Genomic DNA, 23,663 nt, shown 5'->3' on the forward strand with positions numbered 1-23,663 from the left:
AAGTGATGTTATCAGGGGCGCCTGGGTGGCTCTGTCGGCTAAGCATCTGACTCTTGATTTTGGCTCAGGTCATGATCTCACAGTTTGTGAGTTTCAGTCCCATGCTGGGCTCTGCACTCACACTGTAGAGCCTGCTTGGGATTCTCTCACCCTATCTCAAAAATAAATAAATAAACATTTCATTTTAAAAAATTAAAAAATAATTTAAAAATTAAAAAAATAGTTATCAAAGTCATTAGAGCTATGCTAATTACCAACAAAAACAGTAAGATTCTATACAAATACACAACATATAGATTCATGTGTGCAAGAGCACTCTTGAAAATGCACACAGTCTCAAGAGCAACATTTATCAAGTACTTACTGTATGTGAGATTTTATGTTAGATATTAAGTAATAAAAACATGAGTAAAGCCCTCCACTTCCAAGTAAAAACCATGTGTACGTGCCTGTATGTTCATAGGTAAACGTCTTACCATTTAGGACTTCTTAAAAGCTCTTCTTTAAGGGATGTTTTTAAACATGAATAAATCTTACTGTACTTACTGCTAAAATGTCTGCTTCTACAGGTAGTAGGTTTAAGAATGCAAAGAGCTGGACAGTCAAAATGGTATAGACTTGTGTGGCTGACAGCATGAGCATCCCGATGGAGAGCAGCATCTTGCTGTAAAATCACCTGGAAGATAAGCAAATAAGTAACGATGAGCTCTGGTACTTGGTCCCTGAAAACAAATCACTTAATATGTTAATTCCTGATGTCCAAAAAAATCTTACAGATGTGTTAACGTTAAAATTAAACATATTTCAAAAGCATAAGAATTTAGACAGATTTGGACATTTAAGTACACATCCAAAGTTAGTCAATAACCACATAACTCATGGTAACTAAGTTCTGTGTTTTAACCACTAAACAAATATCCTTCCTTGGTTCTCAGTATGTAGTACGGCTTGTCTACTAATTCAGTTAGGAAGGGAACTAGATTTCAATGAATATAATGACTAAAAAACACAAAAAAATCCCTTTGCTTTACAATTTTTACAATTTTATTTTTTTAATGTCTATTAAAAAAATGTGCAGGAGAGGGACAGAGAAAGAAGGAGAGAGAGAGAATCCCAAGCAGGCTCCACCCTATAAGCACAGAGCCCAACATGGGACCCAAACCCAGGAACCATGAGAATATGACTGGAGCCAAAATCAAGAGACAGACACTCAACTGACCGAGCCACCCAGGCACACCTACAATTTTAAAGAATTTTTATAATTCTTTAAATATAACTAATAATTTCACGTGCAAATTAACTTTTTATTTATTCTTGCATATTGCACCCACTTTAGAGAATATAAGAGAAAAACCAGCCACATATTATAAATACGCTTTGGTCTGTCCCTCCTAACGATGTATGTACCTTTTTCCCTCTACATCCTAATGGCAATAGTGCAGCTACCTTTTCCAACTTCACCCAATTTTCTATGAGTCCTTAGCTATCTTGCAGCAAAAAGATACCATTAAAGGACTAAACAATAACCAAGTAATAAGATTAAAATTCTCTTGGTAGGCCTCAACGATCAGTATAACATATTTTTTTAAAGGTGAGAACAAAGTTTGCAAAGACAAGGGCCTTTAATTTTATTTTATTTTTATTTGAGACAGAGAGAGAGAAAGAGAGAGGCAGAGAGACAGAATCTTAAGCAGGCTCTGCACTCAGCACGGAGCCTCATGAGGGACTCAATCCCATGACCTTGAGATCATGACCTGAGCCAAAACCAAGAATCAGATGCTCAACTGACTGAGCACCCCAGAGACAAGGGCCTTAATAATGAACTATTTCAGTAAATGCCACTAACTCAAGTAATACTAATTTTGATGATGATTACTGTTGATAAGGCTCTGTATCAACAATGTGACTCTTTGACACACTGAAAGAGAAATGCCTCTAAACAATTTTTGAACTACCTTCTTACAAAACCATTAAGATCAAAGAAGAAATGAAGTTGTCTCTGTCTCTCTCTCTCTCTCAAAAAAAAAAAAAAAGTATAGATTTGTTGCTATTAGTTTCTTAGGAAATACATGTTATAATATACCTTTGTTCAGAAAAGAGTTAACATAGCAGGCCTGAGGCTGCTATCATTAGAAAGACCTGCTTGCAGAATTGGCCCTTCTTATTTCAGGAAGGTTCCCATCATTCCCTGATAAGAATGTCTCATTGTGTCTGAACTCTGCAAATAATGTGGTTATGTTGAAAACACATTTTCTTTCTGATAATCTGAAATTCTGAATGCTAGGTAGAGGGTACTTACAAGCACAGTCCCCAATAGAAACCCTGAGCACTGAATCACTGAACAGTGCCCAATATAAACCCTGGGTACTGAGCATTTGACATGTGTTGTCATAACTTAGTGCTGAGGAGTTAAGTATATCCTGTGTGACTCCATTGATAAAGGACTCTTAAAAGCTTGTATCTAGTTTTCTCTGGACTTTACCCCATGAAAAATATCTTTAAACATTTGGAAACTAAACAACACAATTCTAAATAATCCATGGACTAAAGAAAAAGTCTCAAGAAAAATGTAAAAAAATGCATTGAATTGAATGAAAATGAAAATACAACATATTAAAGTTTGTGGGACACAGCTGAAGCAGTGCTGAGAGAAAATTTATAGCATTGAATGCATACATTCGTAAAAGAGAAAAGGATTCATTTTGATAATCTAAGCTTCCATCTCAAGAACTTCAGAAAAGAACAAAATATACTCAAAAGAAGCAAAAAGAAATAAATAATAAAGATAAATCCACACTGTAAAGGCCAACTGAAAGTAACACGGATATTCAAGTTGATGTTCAAAAGGTTAACCCTATGCTTAACACAGGTACTCAAGGACTTCAAACCAATGCTCAAGGCACAATAGCCACTGGACTGTTCCTTCTTTTACTCTGGATATGAGACAGCAGAGACAGAGGGGAGGGGGAACATGTACGTGTGTATTTAACAACAGGCAGTGGGTTTGGTTACACTTCTTTTTGCTTTTATTACGTTTTGAAAAATAACACGTTCTGGAGATTTTATTGTCTGTCTTTACAAAACCAGTCCTTATAGATTGTTGAAAATGTGCAAAAAATTTAAATCACTCATAATCACCAAATTAAGGAATAACTAGCATCCATATTTTGGTGTGTAACCTTCCATTCTTTTAGTGATATGTACATTCAAATATATATTTAGCAAAACTGGGAATATACTATATGTGCACATTGTTTTGTTAACTGTAATCTTTTCACTTCATATATTGTGAATATTTTCCTAATTCATTAACTGTACTTGAAAAAATTAAAAATTTCAAACCCTGTACCATAGCATCCCCTGGAGAACCAAGCAGCTAGCAGTCCAGGAAACCCTCTGGGGCTTCCACACTTTTCAAACATTTTTTCCAAGATCAAATGACTATTTAAAAAGCGGCCAAACTGTATACAAATCAACATTCTCTCCCATTACTCCATGCATCTGGGACTATAGAAATGTCACTGTTGGGGCGCATGGGTGGCTCAGTTGGTTAAGCATCCAACTTCGGCTCAGGTCATGATCTCACGGCTCGTGAGTTCAAGCCCGGCATCAGGCTCTGTGCTGACAGCTCAGAGCCTGGAGCCTGCTTCATGTTCTTTGTCTCCCTCTCTCTTTGCCCCCCTCTCTCTTTGCCCCTCTCCCACTCATGCTGTCTCTGTCTCTCAAAAATAAAAAATAAACATTAAAAAAAAAAGTCCCTTTAAAAAAAAAAAGAAAGAAATGTCACTGTCCCTGCCCCACATCTTCAAATTAACACTCTCAGGTCACAACAATAAGTCTTCCTACAGGGGACCATCCAGAAAAAACAAGCTATTTCCTCAGTTCATATTTCTGTCTTTTTGTAGCATTACCAGCACTCTATCCAAGAAGTATATATTGAGGAGTAGGAAGGGGACCCACCAGCTAGCACACAGTTGTTGACAGCCACAACATTAAAGACAAGCACAGAGGGATAGGTCAATATACTGGCAAAAAAAAAAAAAAATCCTGTGACAGCTTGGGAATAACTCTTCATTTCACTCCTGGTGGAAACTGCACTGTCCAGTGCATAGGTATTGATGAGGTACGCCGGTGAGTTACAGAGCCACAAATAAGTGATATCACCTAGGAGACAAGGAATAAGACCTGCAAAAGTCCTAGGATGCCCTCTTTGCAATAGATGGTTACTATGGAGTCACGAAGTCCATAATACTTGGATTTTCTGCCAATGAATTGTTCCATAGATCCCAGACTAATCGTGTGGAAGGTGTGACGAGGGTAGCAGCAGAATGAGCCACCATCTTTCGAGTCGTCTCCTTGATAAATTGGTCGAAGGAGGGTGTGACTTCTTTCTGTACATTTACAGGGCCTAAATAGTCAACCTTGTCACATTCCTGGTAACGCTGTAAAATTTTACCATGGACCACAGTTCCAAGGACTCCTGAACAGTCTTGGAGTTAAGCCTGTGAAAAACCTACACTTCCCATGGATGTTTGCAATGTGCTGAGCATAACAAAACAGACCAGGGAGCTGACTTACTTGCCAACCAAAAATATTTTATCCTACTATTGGAGGAAGAGGCTCATATCCTACATGAGCAACTGGGACAAGATGGTGAGGCCAGAGCCCAGGAGCACCTGACTGGCCCCGTCCGCCATCATGGTACCTGAGGATATTTTTTTTAAATTATACTTCATACACTGGGTTTCCTGAGGACATTTCATACACTGGGTTTCCTGAGGGTACCTGAGGACATTTTTTTTAATTGTATTTCATACACTGGGTTTCCACACATGACTTTGTTTATACAAAATGAGAACTACTGGTTTAAAACAATATATAATGACCACATGACATTCCATGTGAATGCACTATAATGGATTTAATGGAATGCGCTCTAATGGATCAAACAGAATCTCTATTGTTAGAAAACTTTTTGACTATTATAAACTCTACAATAAATACTCTTGTAGTTAAACTCCATAGGCACACTCTTATTTTTTTTAGATTAAAGTCACAGAAGTGAGTAGTAGTATTATAAGAATACTACTTGTGGTAAGAAATAGGAGATCCAGTATTTGATACACGTAGGTTTATGTTGCAGCACTGACACATACGAACAGTGTGATTTTGAGACAAAATGATTAAGTTGCTTCATCTGTAAAAGGAGAATTATTTAGGACTTAAAAGGACAACTCTGTGGAATAAATACAAAAATGCATATAAGGACTTAACAGCAGTGGAATACAGGAGGAAGAGTGTTTTTGGGTGGTGCTGCCAATAGACAAAACAGGTAATACCGAAGGAGAACTACAGTTAGTGGAGGTGAGCACAAGTGGGGCTGTTTTTTTTTTTTCATTAATGTTTGTGAAATATTCTGGTGGGCATGTAAACAGAATGCAATAAATAGAAGTCAGGAGCTCTACCCAAGGCACAGAGAGGTGTAGTATCATCAAGAAATATGTGATAACTAAAATGATTTTAACGCAACAGTGAAAATCAAGAAGAGGGCTAAAGAAAACTCTAAAGAGTATATAAATTTAAGGGTCGAGAGAAAGGGAAAACAAAGAGACTGATTTCACAAAAGTTAAGAAAGAAAAGAATTTTGAAATGAATGTGGGGGGAAGGAAGGCAATCAACAGAAGTAAATGTTGAAGAAGTGGCAAACAGTCTAAAATTTTCAGAGTCTGTCCAACTAAACATTTTTATTTCCCCGTAGTCCAACAGGAACCCTTGTTCTGATCAACTCACAATTTCAAAAAATGCACTCTGCTGTCACCAGCTTTATATCTTGTGATATATGTATCATCTATAACAATCATGTGTTAGCCAGAAATTAAAATACAATCATCTACCTTCAAAGGAAAATTCAGGAGAAAATGATGAATCCTATGATATTATATGCAAATTTTTGTTTAAATATATGCAGTTTCTGTGGAAAAAAGATCCATAGTTATTAACACACATTTTCAAAAAAAAAAAAATCACACACACAAAAAAATAATCACAAAAATCTCCAAGAAATCTTCTGGAGAGAAAGGTTAATAAGTTTAAATCCTTCAATACTATCTTGTAGCACCTAAACTACTGGGTTAAGTCAAACTGTATTACTAGACAACATTACTTACTGTAAAAATGACTTCCTAACTGATGAAAAGAATGACAAGTGGAAAGACTGTTAATTATAAAAGCTTGTCACAAAAACAAAAACGCTCCCCAAGGGGTAATCTCTCTTGAAATCAAGTATGACCCTTAAAGAAACCTGGAAGCTACTCACGACTGTTACGAAAAGGGGTTCCTTTCCTATAGGCGACTCTCCTATGCTGCTCTGATAGCCACCCACATACGCTTGTCTGTCACAATTCAGTATACTCTTGGTTGAGTATAAAAGCTGTACCTGAATGAACATAAGGCTTCTCAGTTAAGATATATCTTATGCTGATAAGCCATGTTCCCAGCCTGTATCCTTCCACAAAGCTAGTGAAACCTGATGTCAGGTTACACCCATTTAGAGTGTTATTATCAACCAGAACCCCTGATTCATCATGCAGAGTGGGTGTTATACCTTTCTTCCCCATTACAATTCTCATCAGTCTCTGATCTTCAAATTTATTCAATTACTGCAGCCTCTATAACAGAATTCAATAAAGTATTATTTGTTGTGACTCTTATCACTCCCAAATAGAATGCATTCTATTGAGGACATTCTTTTTTCATGATTTTATTTAAATTCTAGTCCGTTAACATACAGGATAATATTAGTTTCAGGAGTAGAATTCAGTGATTCATCACTTACATATAACACTCAGTGCTCATCATAACAAATGCCCTCCTTAATACCCATCATCCATCTAAGCCCATCGTCTACCCACCTCCCTCCATCAACCCTCAGTTGTTCTCTATATTTAAGGATCTCTTATGGTTTGTTTCCCTCTCTCTTCCCCACTCCCATATGTTCATCTGTTTTGTTTCTTAAATTCTATATATGAGTGAAATCATATGGTATTTGTTTTTCTCAGACTTTTTTCGCTTAGAATATACTGTAGCTCCATCTACATTGCTGCCAATGGCAAGACTTCATTTCTTTTTGATGGCTGAGTAATATTCCAGTGTGTGTGTGTGTGTGTGTGTGTGTGTGTGTGTGTGTGTGTGTATACACACACACACACACCACATCTTCTTTATCCATTCATCAGTCGATGGACATTTGGGTTCTCTCCATAGTTTGGCTATTGTTGATAATGCTGCCATAAACATTAGGGTGCATGTACCCTCTTTGAATCTGTATTTTTATATGCTTGGGTAAATGTCTAGTTCTATTTTTAAGTTTTTGAGGAACCTCCATACTGTTCTCCAGAGTGTCTGCACCAGTTTGCATTCGCACGAACAGTTGCAAGAGGTTCCCCTTTCTCCAAAGAGGACGTTTCTTTAGAACGTTTTTGAAAAAGCACACAGAAAAGCCTTCTAATAAAATTGAAGCCACCAATTCAGCCCCTCTGGCCAACCTAGTGGTCTAAGTTTTAGCAAGCACCTTTAACCTGACTGATTAACTAAACCTTTCTTTGTGGTTCTACAGATCTTGCATTGTTTGCTAATAAGACTCAGAACCAAACCCTGTTGTACAACCTCCCCCTCCCCCCCCCCCCCCCCCCCCCCACCTCAGTACACAACCTCTGAGCACTGCAATGATAACATCTGAAAGCTGACACCACTGAGTCTGCACATAATTAAGAATTGCTACAGACCACTATGCTCCCCTTTTACTGATTAACTGCCCTAATGTTCCTTTAAAACTCTTTGGGCCTGGCACAAACCTTGGAGTTTGTTTTTGGACAAGAATCTACCCTCTCCCCAGGTGGCGTTCCTCCTAAATAAAGCTCATATACCTTTCCTTTTTTCTTTTTCTTTTTTTTGGGCCACGTTTTAACTTAAATTCCAGCTAATTAATATACACATTACTAATTAACATAAACATTAGTTTCAGGTGTAGAATTTAATGATTCGTCACTTATATACGATACTTGGTGTTCATCACAATCATACTACTTTCCGAACAAAAACAATCTCTTGAGTATTGGCCTTCCAAGCAATGAGCAGCTGAACTTGGGTTTTTTGGTAACAAAATCTTGCTAGTTACAAATATCTACCTCTTTTCCTCCATCCCACCTTCTCTCTCTCTCTTTACTCTCTTTCTCTTTTCGTCTTTCTCCATAATTAACAAAAATAGGAGTATTCACTCTAAGTATTCCTAAAATCAGAAGTCTACATTTCTTCAAAGGAAGTATTTAGTAGAGAAAATGCAAAAAAATCCTTGAAAACTACCAAGCAGGTTTCTTAGAGGTATAGCCATCATCACAATCTCTGATCATATCCAACTGTGCCTACTACTTGACAGAACTTCACCCATTATTAACAGACATTTTATCTGAAATTAGCTTCCTGACTGTCTAAAGTTTTCCAACTGGCAAATTCTCATTCTACTTTCTGTTCGGTTTATGTCGCCTAAAATGTATTCTTGTCAAAACTATTTTAACCCAATTCTAACAAGACTTCAGAGCTAACTTCAAGCTTACAGGAAATACATAGAACAGGAAAAAAAAAAAAAAAGGCTCTAAGACAAGGTGGGTGTTACCTGAGAGCACTGCACCAATTCCTGTAAAATTAAATGGAATAAACAAAATAGTGTAGTGAGATGAAATGGGAAAACAGCATGAAATATGAAACATTAAATCCAAAAGCAAAAGTTTCAAGCAAACCAATGATAAAAATACAGTTAAGGAACAAGAGGGGCAATGTGAATGTGCTCTAGATATTAGATACATTTTTTTTTTTAAGTAACTGTTCATTTTCTTGGGTATGATGGGAGTATTGTGGTCAAATGAGAAAGTCCTTATTTTTGGAGATGCATAGTGAAATACTTAGGAATGAAATGTCATGATACCTGTAATTTACTTTAAAATACACAAGTCAAAAAAATTAAACCAGAAGACTAGTGAATGTTAAATCTAGGTGAAGATTATATTGAGATTCATTATACTATTTCTCTGTTTATTATACAAATTGTCAAACACAGAAAAGTTTTTTTAATGTACCGAATAAATCATTTTAACTCTTCAAGGATCTTCTTAGAAGGCCTTCAGCCTTATTTTTAAATGTTGATATAATATACATAAAATTGTTTAAAATGGTAAATTTTGTTCAGTGTTAAGTTCAGGAACAGTAACTACATTTACACTGTTGTATAACCAACATCACCATTCATCTCCAGAACTTTTCATCTCCCCAAACTGAAACTCTGTAACCATTAAACATGAATTTCCCATTCCCCACTCCTGCTATCCCCAGCAACAATTTTACATTCTGCCTCTATAAATTTGACTATCCTACATACCTGATATAAGCAAAATCACTTTTTGTCCATTTTTGTCTGGCTTATTTCACTTAGCATAATGTCGTCAAGATTTATCCATGTTGTAGCATATGTCAGAATTTCCTTTTTAAAGGCTAAATAATATCCCATTATATGTATATGCCACATTTTCTGTATCCATTCATCTACTGATGACACTTTGGTTGTTTCCATCTTTTGGCTATTGTGAATAAAGCTGCTACGAACTGGGAGTACATATAACTGAGTCCCTGCTTTCACTCCTTTGGGGTATATGCCCAGAAGTGGAATTGCTGAGTCATTATGGTAATTCTGTTTAATTTTTTGAGGAACTGCTGTATCGTTTTCCACATCAGCTGCACCATTTTACATTCCTACCTGCAATGCACAGGGTTCCAATTTCTTTGCATCCTCACCAACACTTACTATTTTGTCTGCTTGACAATAGTCATCCTACTGGGTGTAAAGTGTTATCTCATTTGGTTTTGATTTTTATTTCCCTAATTATTAGTCATGTTGAGCATCTTTTCATATGCTTATTAGCTATTTGTGTGTCTCCTGGAAGGAATAATTATTTAAGTCCTTTGCCCATTTTTAATCTGGGTGTGGATGTTGTTGAGTTATAAAAGTTCTTTATATAGTATTTATTTCCCTTATCAGATATATGGTTGAAAACTGTTTTCTCCCATTCCATGGGCTTTCTTTTCACTCTGTACAGTGTCCTTCAGTGCACAAGTCCAACTCACCTATTTTTTCTTTTGTTGCCTGTGCTTTTAATGTTATATTCAAGATATCACTGCCAAATCCAATGTCATGAAGTTTCTCCCCTATGCTTTCATCTAAGAGTTTTACATGTTAGTTCTACATTTATGTTTTTGATCATTTTGAGTTGTTTTTGTATATAAGATGGGTCCAACTGCATTCTTTTGCAGGAAGATATCCAGTTTTCCCAATACTGTTTGTTGAAAGGACTGCCCCCCTCCTCCACTCAAAGGTCTTGGCACCCTTGTCAAAAATCACTTAACTATATATGTAAGGATTTATTTCTAGGCTATCATATTCCAGTGGTCTGTATGTTTGTCCTTATGCCAGAACCATACTGCTTTAATCACCGTAGCTTTGTAGTAGATTTTGAAATCAGAAAGTATGAGACTTCCAACTTTGTTTTTTGTCAATATTGACTAGTTGAGCTCCCTTGAGATTCCATATGAATTTTAGGACATATTTTTTTCCACTTCAGTAAAAAAAAAAAAAAAAAAAAAAATTCATTGGTATTCTAATAGGGATTGCACTAAATCCACAGATCACTTTGAATAGTACTGACATCTTAATAATACTAAGTCTGTCAATCCATGAACATGGGATGTCTATCCATCTATTTATGTCTAATTTCTCTCAGCAATGTTTTTTAGTTTTCAACATATAAGTCTTTTGCAATCTTGGTAAGTTTATTCCTCAGTATTTTATTCTTTCTGACGCTATTATAAATGGAATTGTTTCATTAATTTCCTTTTGTGATAGTTCACTGATTTTTGCATATTGATTATATATCCTTCAACTTTGCTGAATTTGTTAGTTCTAATAAGGTTTTTTTGTGAAACCTTTATGGTTTTATACATGTAAAATCATGTTATCTGTAAACAGATAATTTCACTTCTTCCTAATTTGGTTGCCTTTTATTTTTCTTTCTTGCCTGATTGCTCGGGCTAGGACTTCCAGCACTCTAATAAGGACTAGAAGTGGTAAAAGCAGGCATCCTGGTCTTATTCCTGATCTTAAAGGAAGAGCTTTCATTTTCAGTCTTTTACCACTGCATATGATATTAAGTGTGGGATTTTCATATATGACCTTTACTATGTTGAAGTAACTCCCTTCTTACTTATTCAATGCTTTTTATCATGATTTTTATCAAATGCTTTTTTCTCCATTAATTAAGACAGCCATGTGTTTTTTTTTTCTTTACACTGTTAGTATGATGTATTACTGATTATTTTTCATATGCTGAACCATCCCTGAATTCTAGGAATGCACTTGATCATGGTGTTGTTGAATTTGGTTTACTAGTACTTTGTTGAGGGTTTTTGCATTAATACTCATAAGAAATACTGGTCTGTAGTTTTCTTATAGTATCTATCAGTGTCTGGCTTTCATATCAGAATAATGCTGGTCTTATATAATGAGCTAGGAAGTATTCCCTCCTCTTCAACTTTTTGGAAGAGCTTAAGGACTGGTATAATTCTTTTTTAAGATATTTGGTAGACTTCACCAGGGAAGCTCTCTGGTCCTGAGCTTTTCTTGCTTGGGAGGTTTTTGATTATTGATTCAACCTCCTTACTAGTCATAAAATCTATACAGATATTCTATTTATTCATGACCTAGTCTTGGTAAGTTGTCTGTTCCATTTCAACTAGGTAATCCAATTTCTTGTTCTACAATTATTCACAGTACTCTTTCATAATTCTTTTTATTTCTGTAAAATTGGCAGTAATATGTCCCTCTTTCAGGTTTGATTTTAGTGGAGCCTCCCTTTTTTTTCTTAAAGCTATTGAAAGGTTTATTAATTCTGTTGATCTTTTCAAAGAACCAACTCTTGATTTTGTTAATTTTCCCTTGGCCTTGTTTTGGAGAACTTGAGCACCCTGGCTGGTACATATAATTATCTGTACAGCTGAAGAGCACAGATGCCAGTTACTCATCTAATGCTGGTCTGGTATTTGCAAAATTTTAAAACTTCCCCAAGCATCACAGTAAATCCTAAGCTCACTTTAAATCTATGACAATACCATACAACTCATCTACACAAAAATACAGACTAAAACTTCATTTTACAAATGGGGCTGCATTTAATGAATGTTTAGGACCAATATTACTTTCAGGAAATTCCTTTCCAAACAACATTTAATTCTGAAGATAACTCACATCCTGACATCAACTAGTTTAGTGCTAAATAACACTCATGAAACAGCTAATCAGCTCCATAGGAAAGCCTCTGAGTAAGCTCTTATTCTACTGATTCCCAAGCGACATTCCTGAGCATCACTAGCATTCCAAAAATGGACCAAAATACTCCACTGCTAAAATAATGGTAATCTCTTCCTAGTTTGCCAAAAGATTTAAAGGATAGTAATTTCAATTTGGTTTTCTCCATAAATGTATCTTATACTACAATAAGCATCAAAAGCAAGCATTAACAGAAAATACATGTGAACAGCTAGTTAATGACTTTAGTGTAAAATTTATAATAGCCAAATCACATTTCATAAAATAGGTTTTTTAATAAATGTGCTAATGGTCATGTATGTATATTGGATACATGTGGTACTGTTTCCTCCAAAATAGTGTTCTCAATTCATACAAAAATTGATTATATCAATAACTTCATAGTGTTCCTTAAAAAGCATCATGACTTCCAAGAGTTTTAACAACTGGGAACTACTAATACACTGTAGTTAAAAAAAAAAAAAAAAAAAAAAAAAAACTATGCTGCATGGGAATTTAAGAAATGGTTTAGAGGTTGTCATGAGCAAAAGTGTTAGAACAGAAAAAACAACAAGGCTTAACTTTTTAAGCAAAAATAAGATACCTAATAGTTCTTTGCAAAAAAACCGAAGGTTGATCCAAACTGAAAGCAAGCCCCACCTAAGATTTTTAACTATTGCCATCAACCAAAGCAAAATTTTTTTAGATTCCATGAAAATGCTTTACAATTTTATTTTTCCAACAAATGAAACAAAATGAACACATTTTTAATTTAAAAAGGTTAGCAAATAGCAAAACATCAATTCTTTCCAAACTCAGGGCTTCATACAAACTATTCCCAATGTTTTGTATGTAATCCTATCAACTTTTCTCCCCACAGAAACAATACTGTTTTTATTTTCTTTACATATTACCTGCATGTTTTAAAACTTTTGTAAAGCCTATTTATATATTGTATACGAAACAAAAATCTAGAAGAAAATGCACAGAAATCTTAACAGAAATCCATTACACTTCAAGTTTTCTAAGTGTGCATTACTTTTATGCAAAAAAAAAATTTATGAGCAAGCAATAAGGTCTTATAATTCACAAGTCTATTCACAATTTAAAGATCTGAAGTGTGCAATCAAAAGAAGTGTAAAAAAAAAAAAGGCGGATCTTGAGCTGAGAGTTAAGAAATCCAGCTGTCCTTTTCTCTCTGTAAGCACTGCATAATACTCAAAAGGTTCCATCCCACACTACAGTTCTTATAGTTAGTTGCCATAAAGGTCAAATGTAGCAGCTATTTGGGCTCTGAGGAATGTGCATCAGTTGGCAATAAGTCACGATGAACCACAGATGATATCAACTGTGAGGCCATAGATTACCAGCACCCCACTTCCACTGGCAAAGAGCTCAGCACTGTGCTCACACCCAAAGACATGACCAAACCAATACCAAAACTTCAAATTTTTAGGTCTGTCTCCTGGAACCACTCCAGGGATTAATTCTGTATTAGCAGAAATTCAATTAGGAGACAGAAACTATAAAGTAAATTAAATACAGAATGTTTAACAGAAGTAATTAGTAAACTAAGATGTAGTAAGGGATGGCAAGGAGCGAGAGACAAGGATTCTATACTTTAAATATATACAGTTTATAGTATGCAATTATAAGTCAATAAAGCAGTTTTTAATTTTTTTAAGAAAATTATTAAACTATGGTTTTAGTTTTTCCTGATTTTTTCTTCTGTATTTGGGGCACATGGCTGAGGCAGACCATCACCAGATGTCCTCAACCATATGTACTGCCGACAGACCACGCAGCAAGAACAGGAAAAGGAAAACACAAGTCACAGGAACTAGGAAGGAAAAAACCCTTTCTCTAGTAAATTCCCTCTAGCACCCTGTCTCCTCCAGCATCCTGTCCCCTCTAGGACCCAATAAAGCTTAATATCATGCTCTTTGTAAAGAACTTCTTAGAGTCCAGTCCTTTATCGTGGAGCAGGTGAGTTTGGAGTAGAAAGATAACAAATTGATAATTGACATTATTATCTTTCTGTTCATGACAGTATTTAAATAAGGCAGTGCTTCTCTCATTTAACAATAGGAAAAAGAGGAAAATGAATATATGGCCATTAGCCTGTTATTAAGGCACAGACTCTCTTTCCAGTTCTCAAAGAGCACCCATAGTCTCATTGAAGTAGCATTTATTTTTAAAAGCCACACAAATTTCATATTCTATTCTAGGCTATTATCCATGTATGTTTAAAATAATAAGTGTTTACAATTACACAACAATTGATTATTATGTTTATAAGTTTCTAGAAGCTGCCTATATTCCTTGGCTGGTAAGCCCCTTTTCCACCTCCAAAACCAACATTGGCAGATGATACCTTTCGCATCACATTATTCTAAACTCCTCTTCTGCTTCCTTCTTCTAAAGACCCTGCCTGGAGAATATAGGATAATCTTCCTACCCCAAAGTTCTTACCATATCTGCAAAGTTCCTTTTATCACATGAGGTAACATATTCACAGGTTCCAGGTGTTAGGATGTGGACATCTTTGGGGTCATCGTTCTACCACAGTAATTATCCCATTTCTCATCAAATTTTCAACTTATTCATTTAGATCAGTATGGGATTATACTGATTTCATTCAATGGGTTATAATCTGCCATAGTAATTATTTTTTGATGCTTAATTGTTCCCGACTTGGCTCAAACAGCTTGTGTCTTTTTTTAAATGTTTATTCATTTTTGAGACAGAGAGAGAGAAAGAGAGAGAATGAGCGAGGGAGGGGAAGAAGGGACAGAGGATCCGAAGCAAGCTCAGAGCTGACAGCAGCAAGCCTAATGTGGGGCTCAAACTCACGACCATGAGATCGTGACATGAGCTGAAGTGAGATGCTCAACCGACTGAGCCACCCAGGCTCCCCAGGCTTGTGTCTTTTTTATATGTCTCCATCATTCTTGAGCCCCTCTTTGTTGTCTGACAAGATTTTCAAGTCTCATCTTGTAGTTTTCCTGCCTCAGCCCTAAAACTAAGCCCTTTCTCCAAGGAGAATATCCTTGTTTGTAGGAATTTTACATTAAAGTATTTAGAGCATCAGGTCAACAACTTACTCCCAAATGACTGAGGAAGACAAAAAAAAAAGGTTGCTATACTGTTCTTACAACTTTTTTGGAACTTTGTGATTACTTCAAAATAAAAAAATCATACATTACTTTATATTAATCATGCCTTCCGAAGTTCAAAATAAATTATTTGAAGTTTGTGTAAATATTAGTGCAGATGACTGAAAATTTACCAACTCCAAAAACCTGGAATTCACTAGTATAATCAGAAGATCACTTAACATTATGCTGGAAGGACACCCCAAACTTCATATTTAGGATAATCTCACATCATAAAAATAAAAATTATTTAGTGTTCCACTTTCCAACTTCATATTTATCTATATGATCCTATTCATTTGGGAAAAAAGTAAAGGACTATTAAAACCAATAAATGTTACAAAAATCAGTCATGTCTCCACACAGCAGCAATGAATAATTAAAAAATGAAATTAAGAAATAATTCCATTTATAAAAGGTATCCAGAAGAATAAAATACCCAGGAGTAAATTTAATCAAGGAGGTAAAAGACTTGTACACTAAAAACTATAAAACATGGCTGAACAAAATCAAAGGCCTAAATAATGGAAAGATACCCCATGTATTAGAAGACTTAATGTTGTTAAGATGGCAATACTACCAAAAGAAATCCGCAGATTCAGGGGCGCCTGGGTGGCTCAGTCAGTTAAGCATCTGACTCTTGGTTTCAGCTCAGGTCAAGATCTCAGTGTGTAGGGTCGAGTCCCGCGTCGGGCTCTGCACTGACAGTGTGCAGCCAGTTTGGGATTCTCTCTCTCCCTCTCACTCTGCCCCTCCTCCCCCAAAATAACTAAACTTTAAAAAAAAATCCACAGATTCAATACATTCCGTGTCAAAATTCCAATATCCTTTTATTCAGGAATGGAAGTCATTCCTCCAATTCTAACGGAATTACAAGTCCCCAGTAGTCAATATAATTCTGGGAAAAAGAGAACAACGCTAAAGGACTCATACTTCCTGATTTCAAAATCTTACTGTAAAGCTACAGTAACCAAAACGGTGTGGAATGGGCCTGAGGATAGACATGTCAACCAATGGAATTAAGACCCCAAAACAAACCCATACATCTATGCCCAACTGGTTTTTGACAGAGGTGCCATGACCATTCAAAGGGAAAACAACAGTCCCTTCAACTGTACACCAAACTCAACATATAATATGTGAAAATTAACTCAAAATGGTTCGGTGACCCATGAAATATGAACTAAAATGATAAAGCTCTTATAAGAAAACATAGGAGCAAGTCTTCATGACCTCAGATTCAGCAATGCAATCTTTGCTAGCACATCAAGAGCCAACAGCAAGAAAAAAAATTGGGCTTCATCAAAAGTAAAAACTTTTATGCATCAAAGGACATTATCAGGAAGTGAAAAGACAACCCACAGAATGGGAGAATACTTTTAAATCATATCTTCTAGGGGTCTAGAATCCAGGATATATAAAAACATTTACAACTCAATAATAAAAAGACAAACATCCCAGTTAAAATATGGGTGAAGAACTTGAATAGACATTTCCCCAAAGATATACACAGGGCCAATAAGCACATGAAAAGATGTTCAACGTTATTCGCCATTAGGGAAATGCAAATCAAAACCATAGTGAGGGGCCCCTAGGTGGCTGTCAGTTAAGCGTCTGACTTGGGCTCAGATCATGATCTCACGGTTTTTGAGTTTGAGCCCCACATCGGGCTCTATACTGACGGTTCAGAGACTGGAGCCTGCTTCAGATTCTGTGTCTCCCTCTCTCTCTGCCCCTCCCCTGCTCACAGTCTGTCTCTCAAAAATAAATAAATGTTAAAAAAAAAAATTTTTTTTTAAGCTATAGCAAGATACCACTTCATACCCACAAGGATGGCAACAATATTAATTTTTAAATGGAAAAGAACAAATGTTGTGGCAATGTAAAAACTGGAACCCTCATACATTACCAGTGAGTTGTAAAATAGTTCAGCCACTGTGAAAACAGTTTGGTGAGTCCTCAAAAAGCTAAACATAGGACTACCATATGACCCAACAATTCCACTCCTGGCATATACCCAAAAGAAATGAAAACTGGTACTCAAAACAAATCCTTATATATGAATGTTGCCAGCAACAATACTCACAATAGCCAAAGGGTAGAAAGAACTCAAGTGTCCATCAACAGATCAATGGATAAAGTGTGGTATCTACAGGGGCACCTGGGTGGCTCAGTCGGTTAAGCATCTGACTTCAGCTCAGGTCATGATCTCAGGGCTTGTGAGTTCCAGCCCCGCATCAGGCCTTGTGCTCACAGCTCAGAGCCGGAGCCTGCTTTGAATTCTGTGTCTCCGTCTGTCTCTGCCCCTTCCCTGCTCACGGTCTGTGTCTGTCTCTCTCCCTGAGAAGTAAATGATTTAAAAAAAAATTTTTTTTTAAAGTGTGGTATATACATACAACAATTACTTAGCTGTAAAAAAGGAAAGAGGTAGTGACACCCACACCAGTGTTGCTGTAACAAGGCAGAACCTTGAAAACAGCATGCTAAGTGAAAGGCCCAAACACAAAGGTCACATGTTATATGATTCCATTTCTAGGAGGCTTCCATAATAAATAGGAGATATCTATTAAACCTAGCGAAACAGAAAGCATATTTGTGGCTGCCAGGGGTTTGGGGCAGCAGTAAATGGGGAGTAACTGCTTAATGGGTATAGGGTTTCATTTTGGAGTGATAAAAATGTTTTGGAACTAGACAGAAGTAGTAGTTGCACAACAATGTAACTGTATGAAATGCCACTCAATCGTGCACTTTAAAATGGTTAGTTTTAGGTTATATGAATTTCACCTCAAAAAAAATTTTAATTTATGTTTATAATAAATGTTGGACAAATGTGTAAATTACGAGCACAGTTCTTTTTTGAAAGTCAAACATGTAAATTCAAGCACAGTAACTAGGCACATAAAGTACTCTTCAACATTTAATAAGGTATTTGACATCTAAGCAAAGTAAGAGTTCAATTCCCACTCTCTCTCTCATGACTTGATTTAGAAATATTCATCCATCTCGTGGTATTTCTCGCTAGAAATTCATTTCCTCTATAAAAGTTTAACTGAATATCTCAATTATTAGAAACTGAGCCTGAACTAGAGCCATATTCATTCAAACTTCAACAAGTTTCTAGCCCTTTAGAGCGGATTCTAAATCAAATTCTTATAACTGACCAGTTCTCTTACTTCAATAAGTAGACTACCCCAAAATTTCAGTTGTCTCTTCAAGTTATATTAATGTGGTTATGAACATTTAAATGTCTTAATGTTCAAATATTTCATAGTTCTGATATCCTAAAACCACAAAATTAACATTTGTCCTCAGAGTTAAGACTGATTTCCTCAAGCAGGGCTATATCATTGAAATAACATATCTTTCTTGTGTACAATTCTCTTAAGAGGAATGTAAAGGTAGATACACAAATGCCTAATCATATTACTTCCTGCATAAAATTTGTTAACAGGTTAAACAACTTTCAGAATAAAGTTCAAAACTAAACTGTAGCTTAGCAGAGAAAGTTTTCCATAACGTCTCCAGCTTTGTCCCTTGCCATTCACTCTTCCTCAGTCTTTCTTTCTTCTCTAACCAGATGAACTTTCTCTTCTTACAGCCTCTCATTATGTAATGTGCCTTCTCTATGCCACCACAATGTAGCAAAACTAAATTGTTCATCACTCCCATTATTCTTTAAACTCCTTGAAGTTAGAGATTATAGCCTTTTCTCATTTGTATACTCAGCACCTGGCACAAAATCAAAGGCTGTTAGAAAATTAAAGTACGGAAATACAGATAACTATTAAGATCCATTATTAGAGTCTAAAATACTATGGTTTGTGACCATTCCAGAGGAGTTGGGGAGTGTAGTTCTAAAATACTATGGCTTCTGGGGCATCTGAGTGGCTCAGTTAAGCGTCTGACTTCGGCTCAGGTCATGATCTCAAGGTTTGTGAAGTTTAGCCCCGTCGCACTCTGTGCTGATAGCTCAGAGCCTGGAGTCTGCTTCAGATTCTGGGTCTCCCTCTCTCTCTGCCCCTCCCCCACTCATGCTCTGTCTCCCTCTCTTTCTCAAAATAAATAAACATTAAAAAATTTTTTTTTAATACTATGGCTTCTTTTTCCTACATAATGGCAAAAAGGGAAACTATACATTAGGTTTTGTTTGGCTTCATTTTTTAAAATTATAATGCAGTCTTATTAGTAACTAACATCAAATAGATAACATTAATTTTGTAGACATATTTTTTAAATATCTACCTCATTAATTCAGAGTATAAATTTAGTCTGACTACCATCCAATGGAAGCTCTTTTATCTGCATTAGTAAAATGAATTACTACAATCGACATTTTTTAAGTCTTAAAAGTAGAAATTCTTTGACTAAAAAAGTTCCAACATCATTTTATAAATGAGGAAATGAACTGAGAGGTGCAGTTATATAGTCACCCAACTAATTAGTGGGCAAGTTGGGTCCACCCAGATTCCCTTAATGTTGATGCTTTCAGCTCCAATATAATTTTATTTCCATTTCAACCTCATAGACAAGCAGGCAATGCAATTTACAACATCCTTCATTTTTTCCCAATCGTCAATCTAATAAGTACTTGGATCCTTAATACTTACTACATTTAACTGATTCCTTTATCTTTAAGATTTGTTCCCTTTAACATAATTCCTTCTCCCTATCATGGATGTTTAATGAATACCTACATTTGCTGAGTATAAATACATCAAAGTCATCCCACTGGGAAGACGAGGAAATGGGTAGACACACATGAGTAAGAATAACATAGTCCCTTATTTCAAAGTGCTCTACAATATTAGTTACAATCTGGTATCGTACTCTTATTATCTTTTTAAAATTATGACCTTATACATACATAGTATAAGAAAGATCTAATTGGGGTGCCTGGGTGGCTCAGTTAGTTAAGCGTCCGACTTTGGCTCAGGTCATTATGTCACAGTTTGTGAGTTTGAGCCCCACGTCGGGCTCTGTGCCGACAGCTCAGAGCTGGAGCCTGCTTTGGATTCTGTGTTTCCCTCTCTCTCTGCTCTTCCCCTGCTGATGCTCTGTCTCTCTCCTTCAAAAATAAATAAACATTAAAAAAAAAGATCTAATTACTTTTCATTATTAAAATATACATTATTTCTCCCTCTAGAAGATAAGGTCCATGAGAGCCAAATATTTGTCTCTTTGGTTCACTGATCCACTCTGAGTGCCTAGAACAGGGCCTTCCATCAAAGGTACTTAAATATTTGTTGAGTGCATGAATGCTATAAGTATTAGGATCCAAATAGTAGGATGGAAGTACTATTTCCAGTAATGATGTGACAAAACATGTAAACCTTTCCTTACCCTAATGTGTGTGCCTAACCTCCAATTTTTTATTTGATTGGCCAATTACTCAGACCTTATATTAAACAGAACTAAAATTAGTTCACAGATGGGTAAACTACACTGTTTAACATCATGCCCTACCCAACTGCATCAAACCCTAGTAAATCTGCCAAGAAACCTATAAGCCCTTCTACTACTTAGACCTGAGCCCTTTTTCAAGTATAAAAGGTCTCCAGATGTTTTCCTTCTTTCCTGTAGCAGCTCAGAATTGGGATTATCATTCTCATCATTTTACAGAATGAAAAACTGAAGCCAGAGAATGGTTAGCAGAAAGTTAGATTCGTTCACAGAATCTCTATTCTTCCTACCACATCATGCAGCCTTCTCCTGTTATCCTTTGAGACTCTTCTCCCACATTCCTGGCTATAAATACAATCTCTCTGGGTCCCCTCTTCTTTGCTGTGCCCATAATAAGCACACAGACTCTCTGATTGTAAAGGTTTTGCTATTAATAATTCAGGGTAACAAAGACAAAAGGGCAAAAATAACAAATCTGGAGATGTTACAACAATTCAATGCTCAACATGTGTGTGTATAAATGCCTGGTACTATATAAAAATCATAGCATCTTTCCAAGTTCTTACTGTGAGAATCCCAAGCCTCCAAATTTACTGGTTCTCTTCTGAAATAATAAATATGAGCACCGCTAGGTTTCCAAAATTTTTCCTCTCCCTCCCTTCCTCCCAGGACACAAAATATATTACAGGGAGAAATAGTGGGTACATCTCTATCAAGTGAGAAATCTGCATTTCTAAGGACCTTCAGGAGTCACATCACTCCTATAAAATTCTGACCCACAGGAGGATGACTGCCTTAGACCATCTCCTCACAGTGTGAAAAATTGGCATTTTCTCTTTTTATGGAATACACAGAGCTCCCAGCTCCCACTTTACATTTCCAAACATTTGAACAACTCCTCAGTATCAAAATTAAAACCCCTATCATAAATTCTCCTCCTAGGGGCACCTGTGTGGCTCAGTTAAGCATCTGACTCTTGATTTCCGCTCAGGTCATGATCTACAGTTTATGAGATTAAGCCCTGCATCAGTAGGGCTCACAATGACAGTGTGCAGCTTGCTTGGGATTCTCTCTCCGCCCTTCCCCTGAATGCGCACATGCTCTCTCTCTCAATTAATTGATTAATTAATTAATTCTCCTCCAACATTTGCTTCTACCAGGACTTGTTCTTCATCATAATATCTTTTTTTTTTTTTTTAAATAACATCACTATCTTAGGCCCATACTCAGGTCAGTTCCCAATGTTGATGTCAACATTTCTCAAATCTATACCCTTCATTATAATCCCACCATCACCTTTTCTTGTCTCAACTACTCTAATTAAACTCCAGGTATTAAGCTCCTTCACTGTATTTCTGCTCCATTTTCATATCCATAAAGAGGGCTTCTTCTCAACTAAGAATAGTGTACAAAATCTTTATCTGGCATTTAAAGATCTCCATACTTTGCATCGATCTACCTTTACCAGCCTGTACCTTAAACATACAACCTCAGCAAATGTTCTCTGCTTTCCTACCTCTATTTATTTGCTTGGGTAGCATCCTTATGAAGAACTCTTTCCTCTCCCATCCTCCTCCAACTGCTAATAACCTTTCAAATGATCACATCCTCAACATAAAAGGAAAAAGGCTGAGGCACGTATCATTCATTGCACACATTCTGTTCAGTGTTTTACAAATGATCTTAATCCCCACAAAAACATAATGGCTTAAGAGTATATTTTTGAGGAAGGAATTGAGGAAATGGAGGGCCAAAGGAGCTTACCCAATCTAAACAAGCAAGAATCCAAAATAACCTCATAGTATTTTGTATTTTTTAATAAAACATGGCACAAGATGGACAAGCTTGATAGTCAGGATGCCTAGGTTCAAATTCCAGTTGCTCCACTAGCAATCTGTATGAACTCAGCAAGTTATGTACTTGTAAGGTCTTTATTTCCCCATCTATAAAAAGGGAATAATTGTACTACTTACCACATCAGTAACAGAATTACATGACATAATGTAAAGTGCTTAGAATTGTATTTGGCCCATAGTAAAAAAATCAATGTTAACTGATATTAGTGTTGTTATTTTATCTATAGGCTATAATATGTGAACTGACAATACCAATTATATGTTCTTATTGTTCCCAAATCACTTTTGGGCAAAAGCTGTATAAAGCTTGGGCGCCTGGGTGGCTCAGTCGGTTAAGGGTCCGACTTCAGCTCAGGTCATGATATCGCAGTTTGTGAGTTTGAGCCCTGCGTCAGGCTCTGTGCTGACAGCTCAGAGCCTGGAGCCTGTTTCAGATTCTGAGTCCCTCCATCTCTTGGTCCCTCCCCTGCTCATGCTCTGTGTCTCTCAATAGTAAATAAATGTTAAAAAAAAAAAAAAAATTTTTAAAGCTGTATAAGCTTAACAATATATTTTTTTTTATTTTTTTTAATGTTTATTTATTTTTGAGAGAGAGACAGAGAATGAGTGGGGAAGGAGGAAAGAGAGAGGGAGACACAGAATCTGAAGCAGGCTCCAGGCTCTGGGCTGTCAGCACAGAGCCCGATGCGAGGCTCGAACTCACGAACAGTAACATCATGACCTGAGCTGAAGTCAGACTATTACCGACTGAGCCACCCACGTGCCCCAACAATATATTTTATTATTGCTCAATAAATATTTGCAGAACACAGGAATTTTTAAACAATGATTAAACTGCCATGCTTT

The 23,663-nt window shown here is 36.3% G+C and overlaps 1 protein-coding gene and 1 pseudogene across 4 annotated transcripts in view; both read right to left on the minus strand.

The window, feature by feature from the left end:
- RNF13 (ring finger protein 13) overlaps positions 1 to 23,663 on the minus strand; it is a 157,044-nt gene that overhangs the window by 130,103 nt on the left and 3,278 nt on the right. For 3 of the 4 annotated variants that reach the window (XM_015072516.3, XM_027061610.2, XM_015072515.3), the window contains exon 2: positions 547 to 676. In XM_015072516.3, the coding sequence (XP_014928002.1) occupies positions 547 to 660 (114 nt within the window). In that variant the 5' untranslated portion in view covers positions 661 to 676. Of the gene's footprint in view, positions 1 to 546; positions 677 to 5,894; positions 5,972 to 23,663 lie in introns of all 4 variants that reach the window. The other variant, XM_027061609.2, reaches the window with a different exon arrangement.
- Positions 3,688 to 5,881, minus strand: LOC106975207 (mitochondrial carrier homolog 2-like; annotated as a pseudogene).

This window comes from Acinonyx jubatus, chromosome C2 (assembly GCF_027475565.1).
Source record: "Acinonyx jubatus isolate Ajub_Pintada_27869175 chromosome C2, VMU_Ajub_asm_v1.0, whole genome shotgun sequence".
NCBI lineage: Eukaryota > Metazoa > Chordata > Mammalia > Carnivora > Felidae > Acinonyx > Acinonyx jubatus.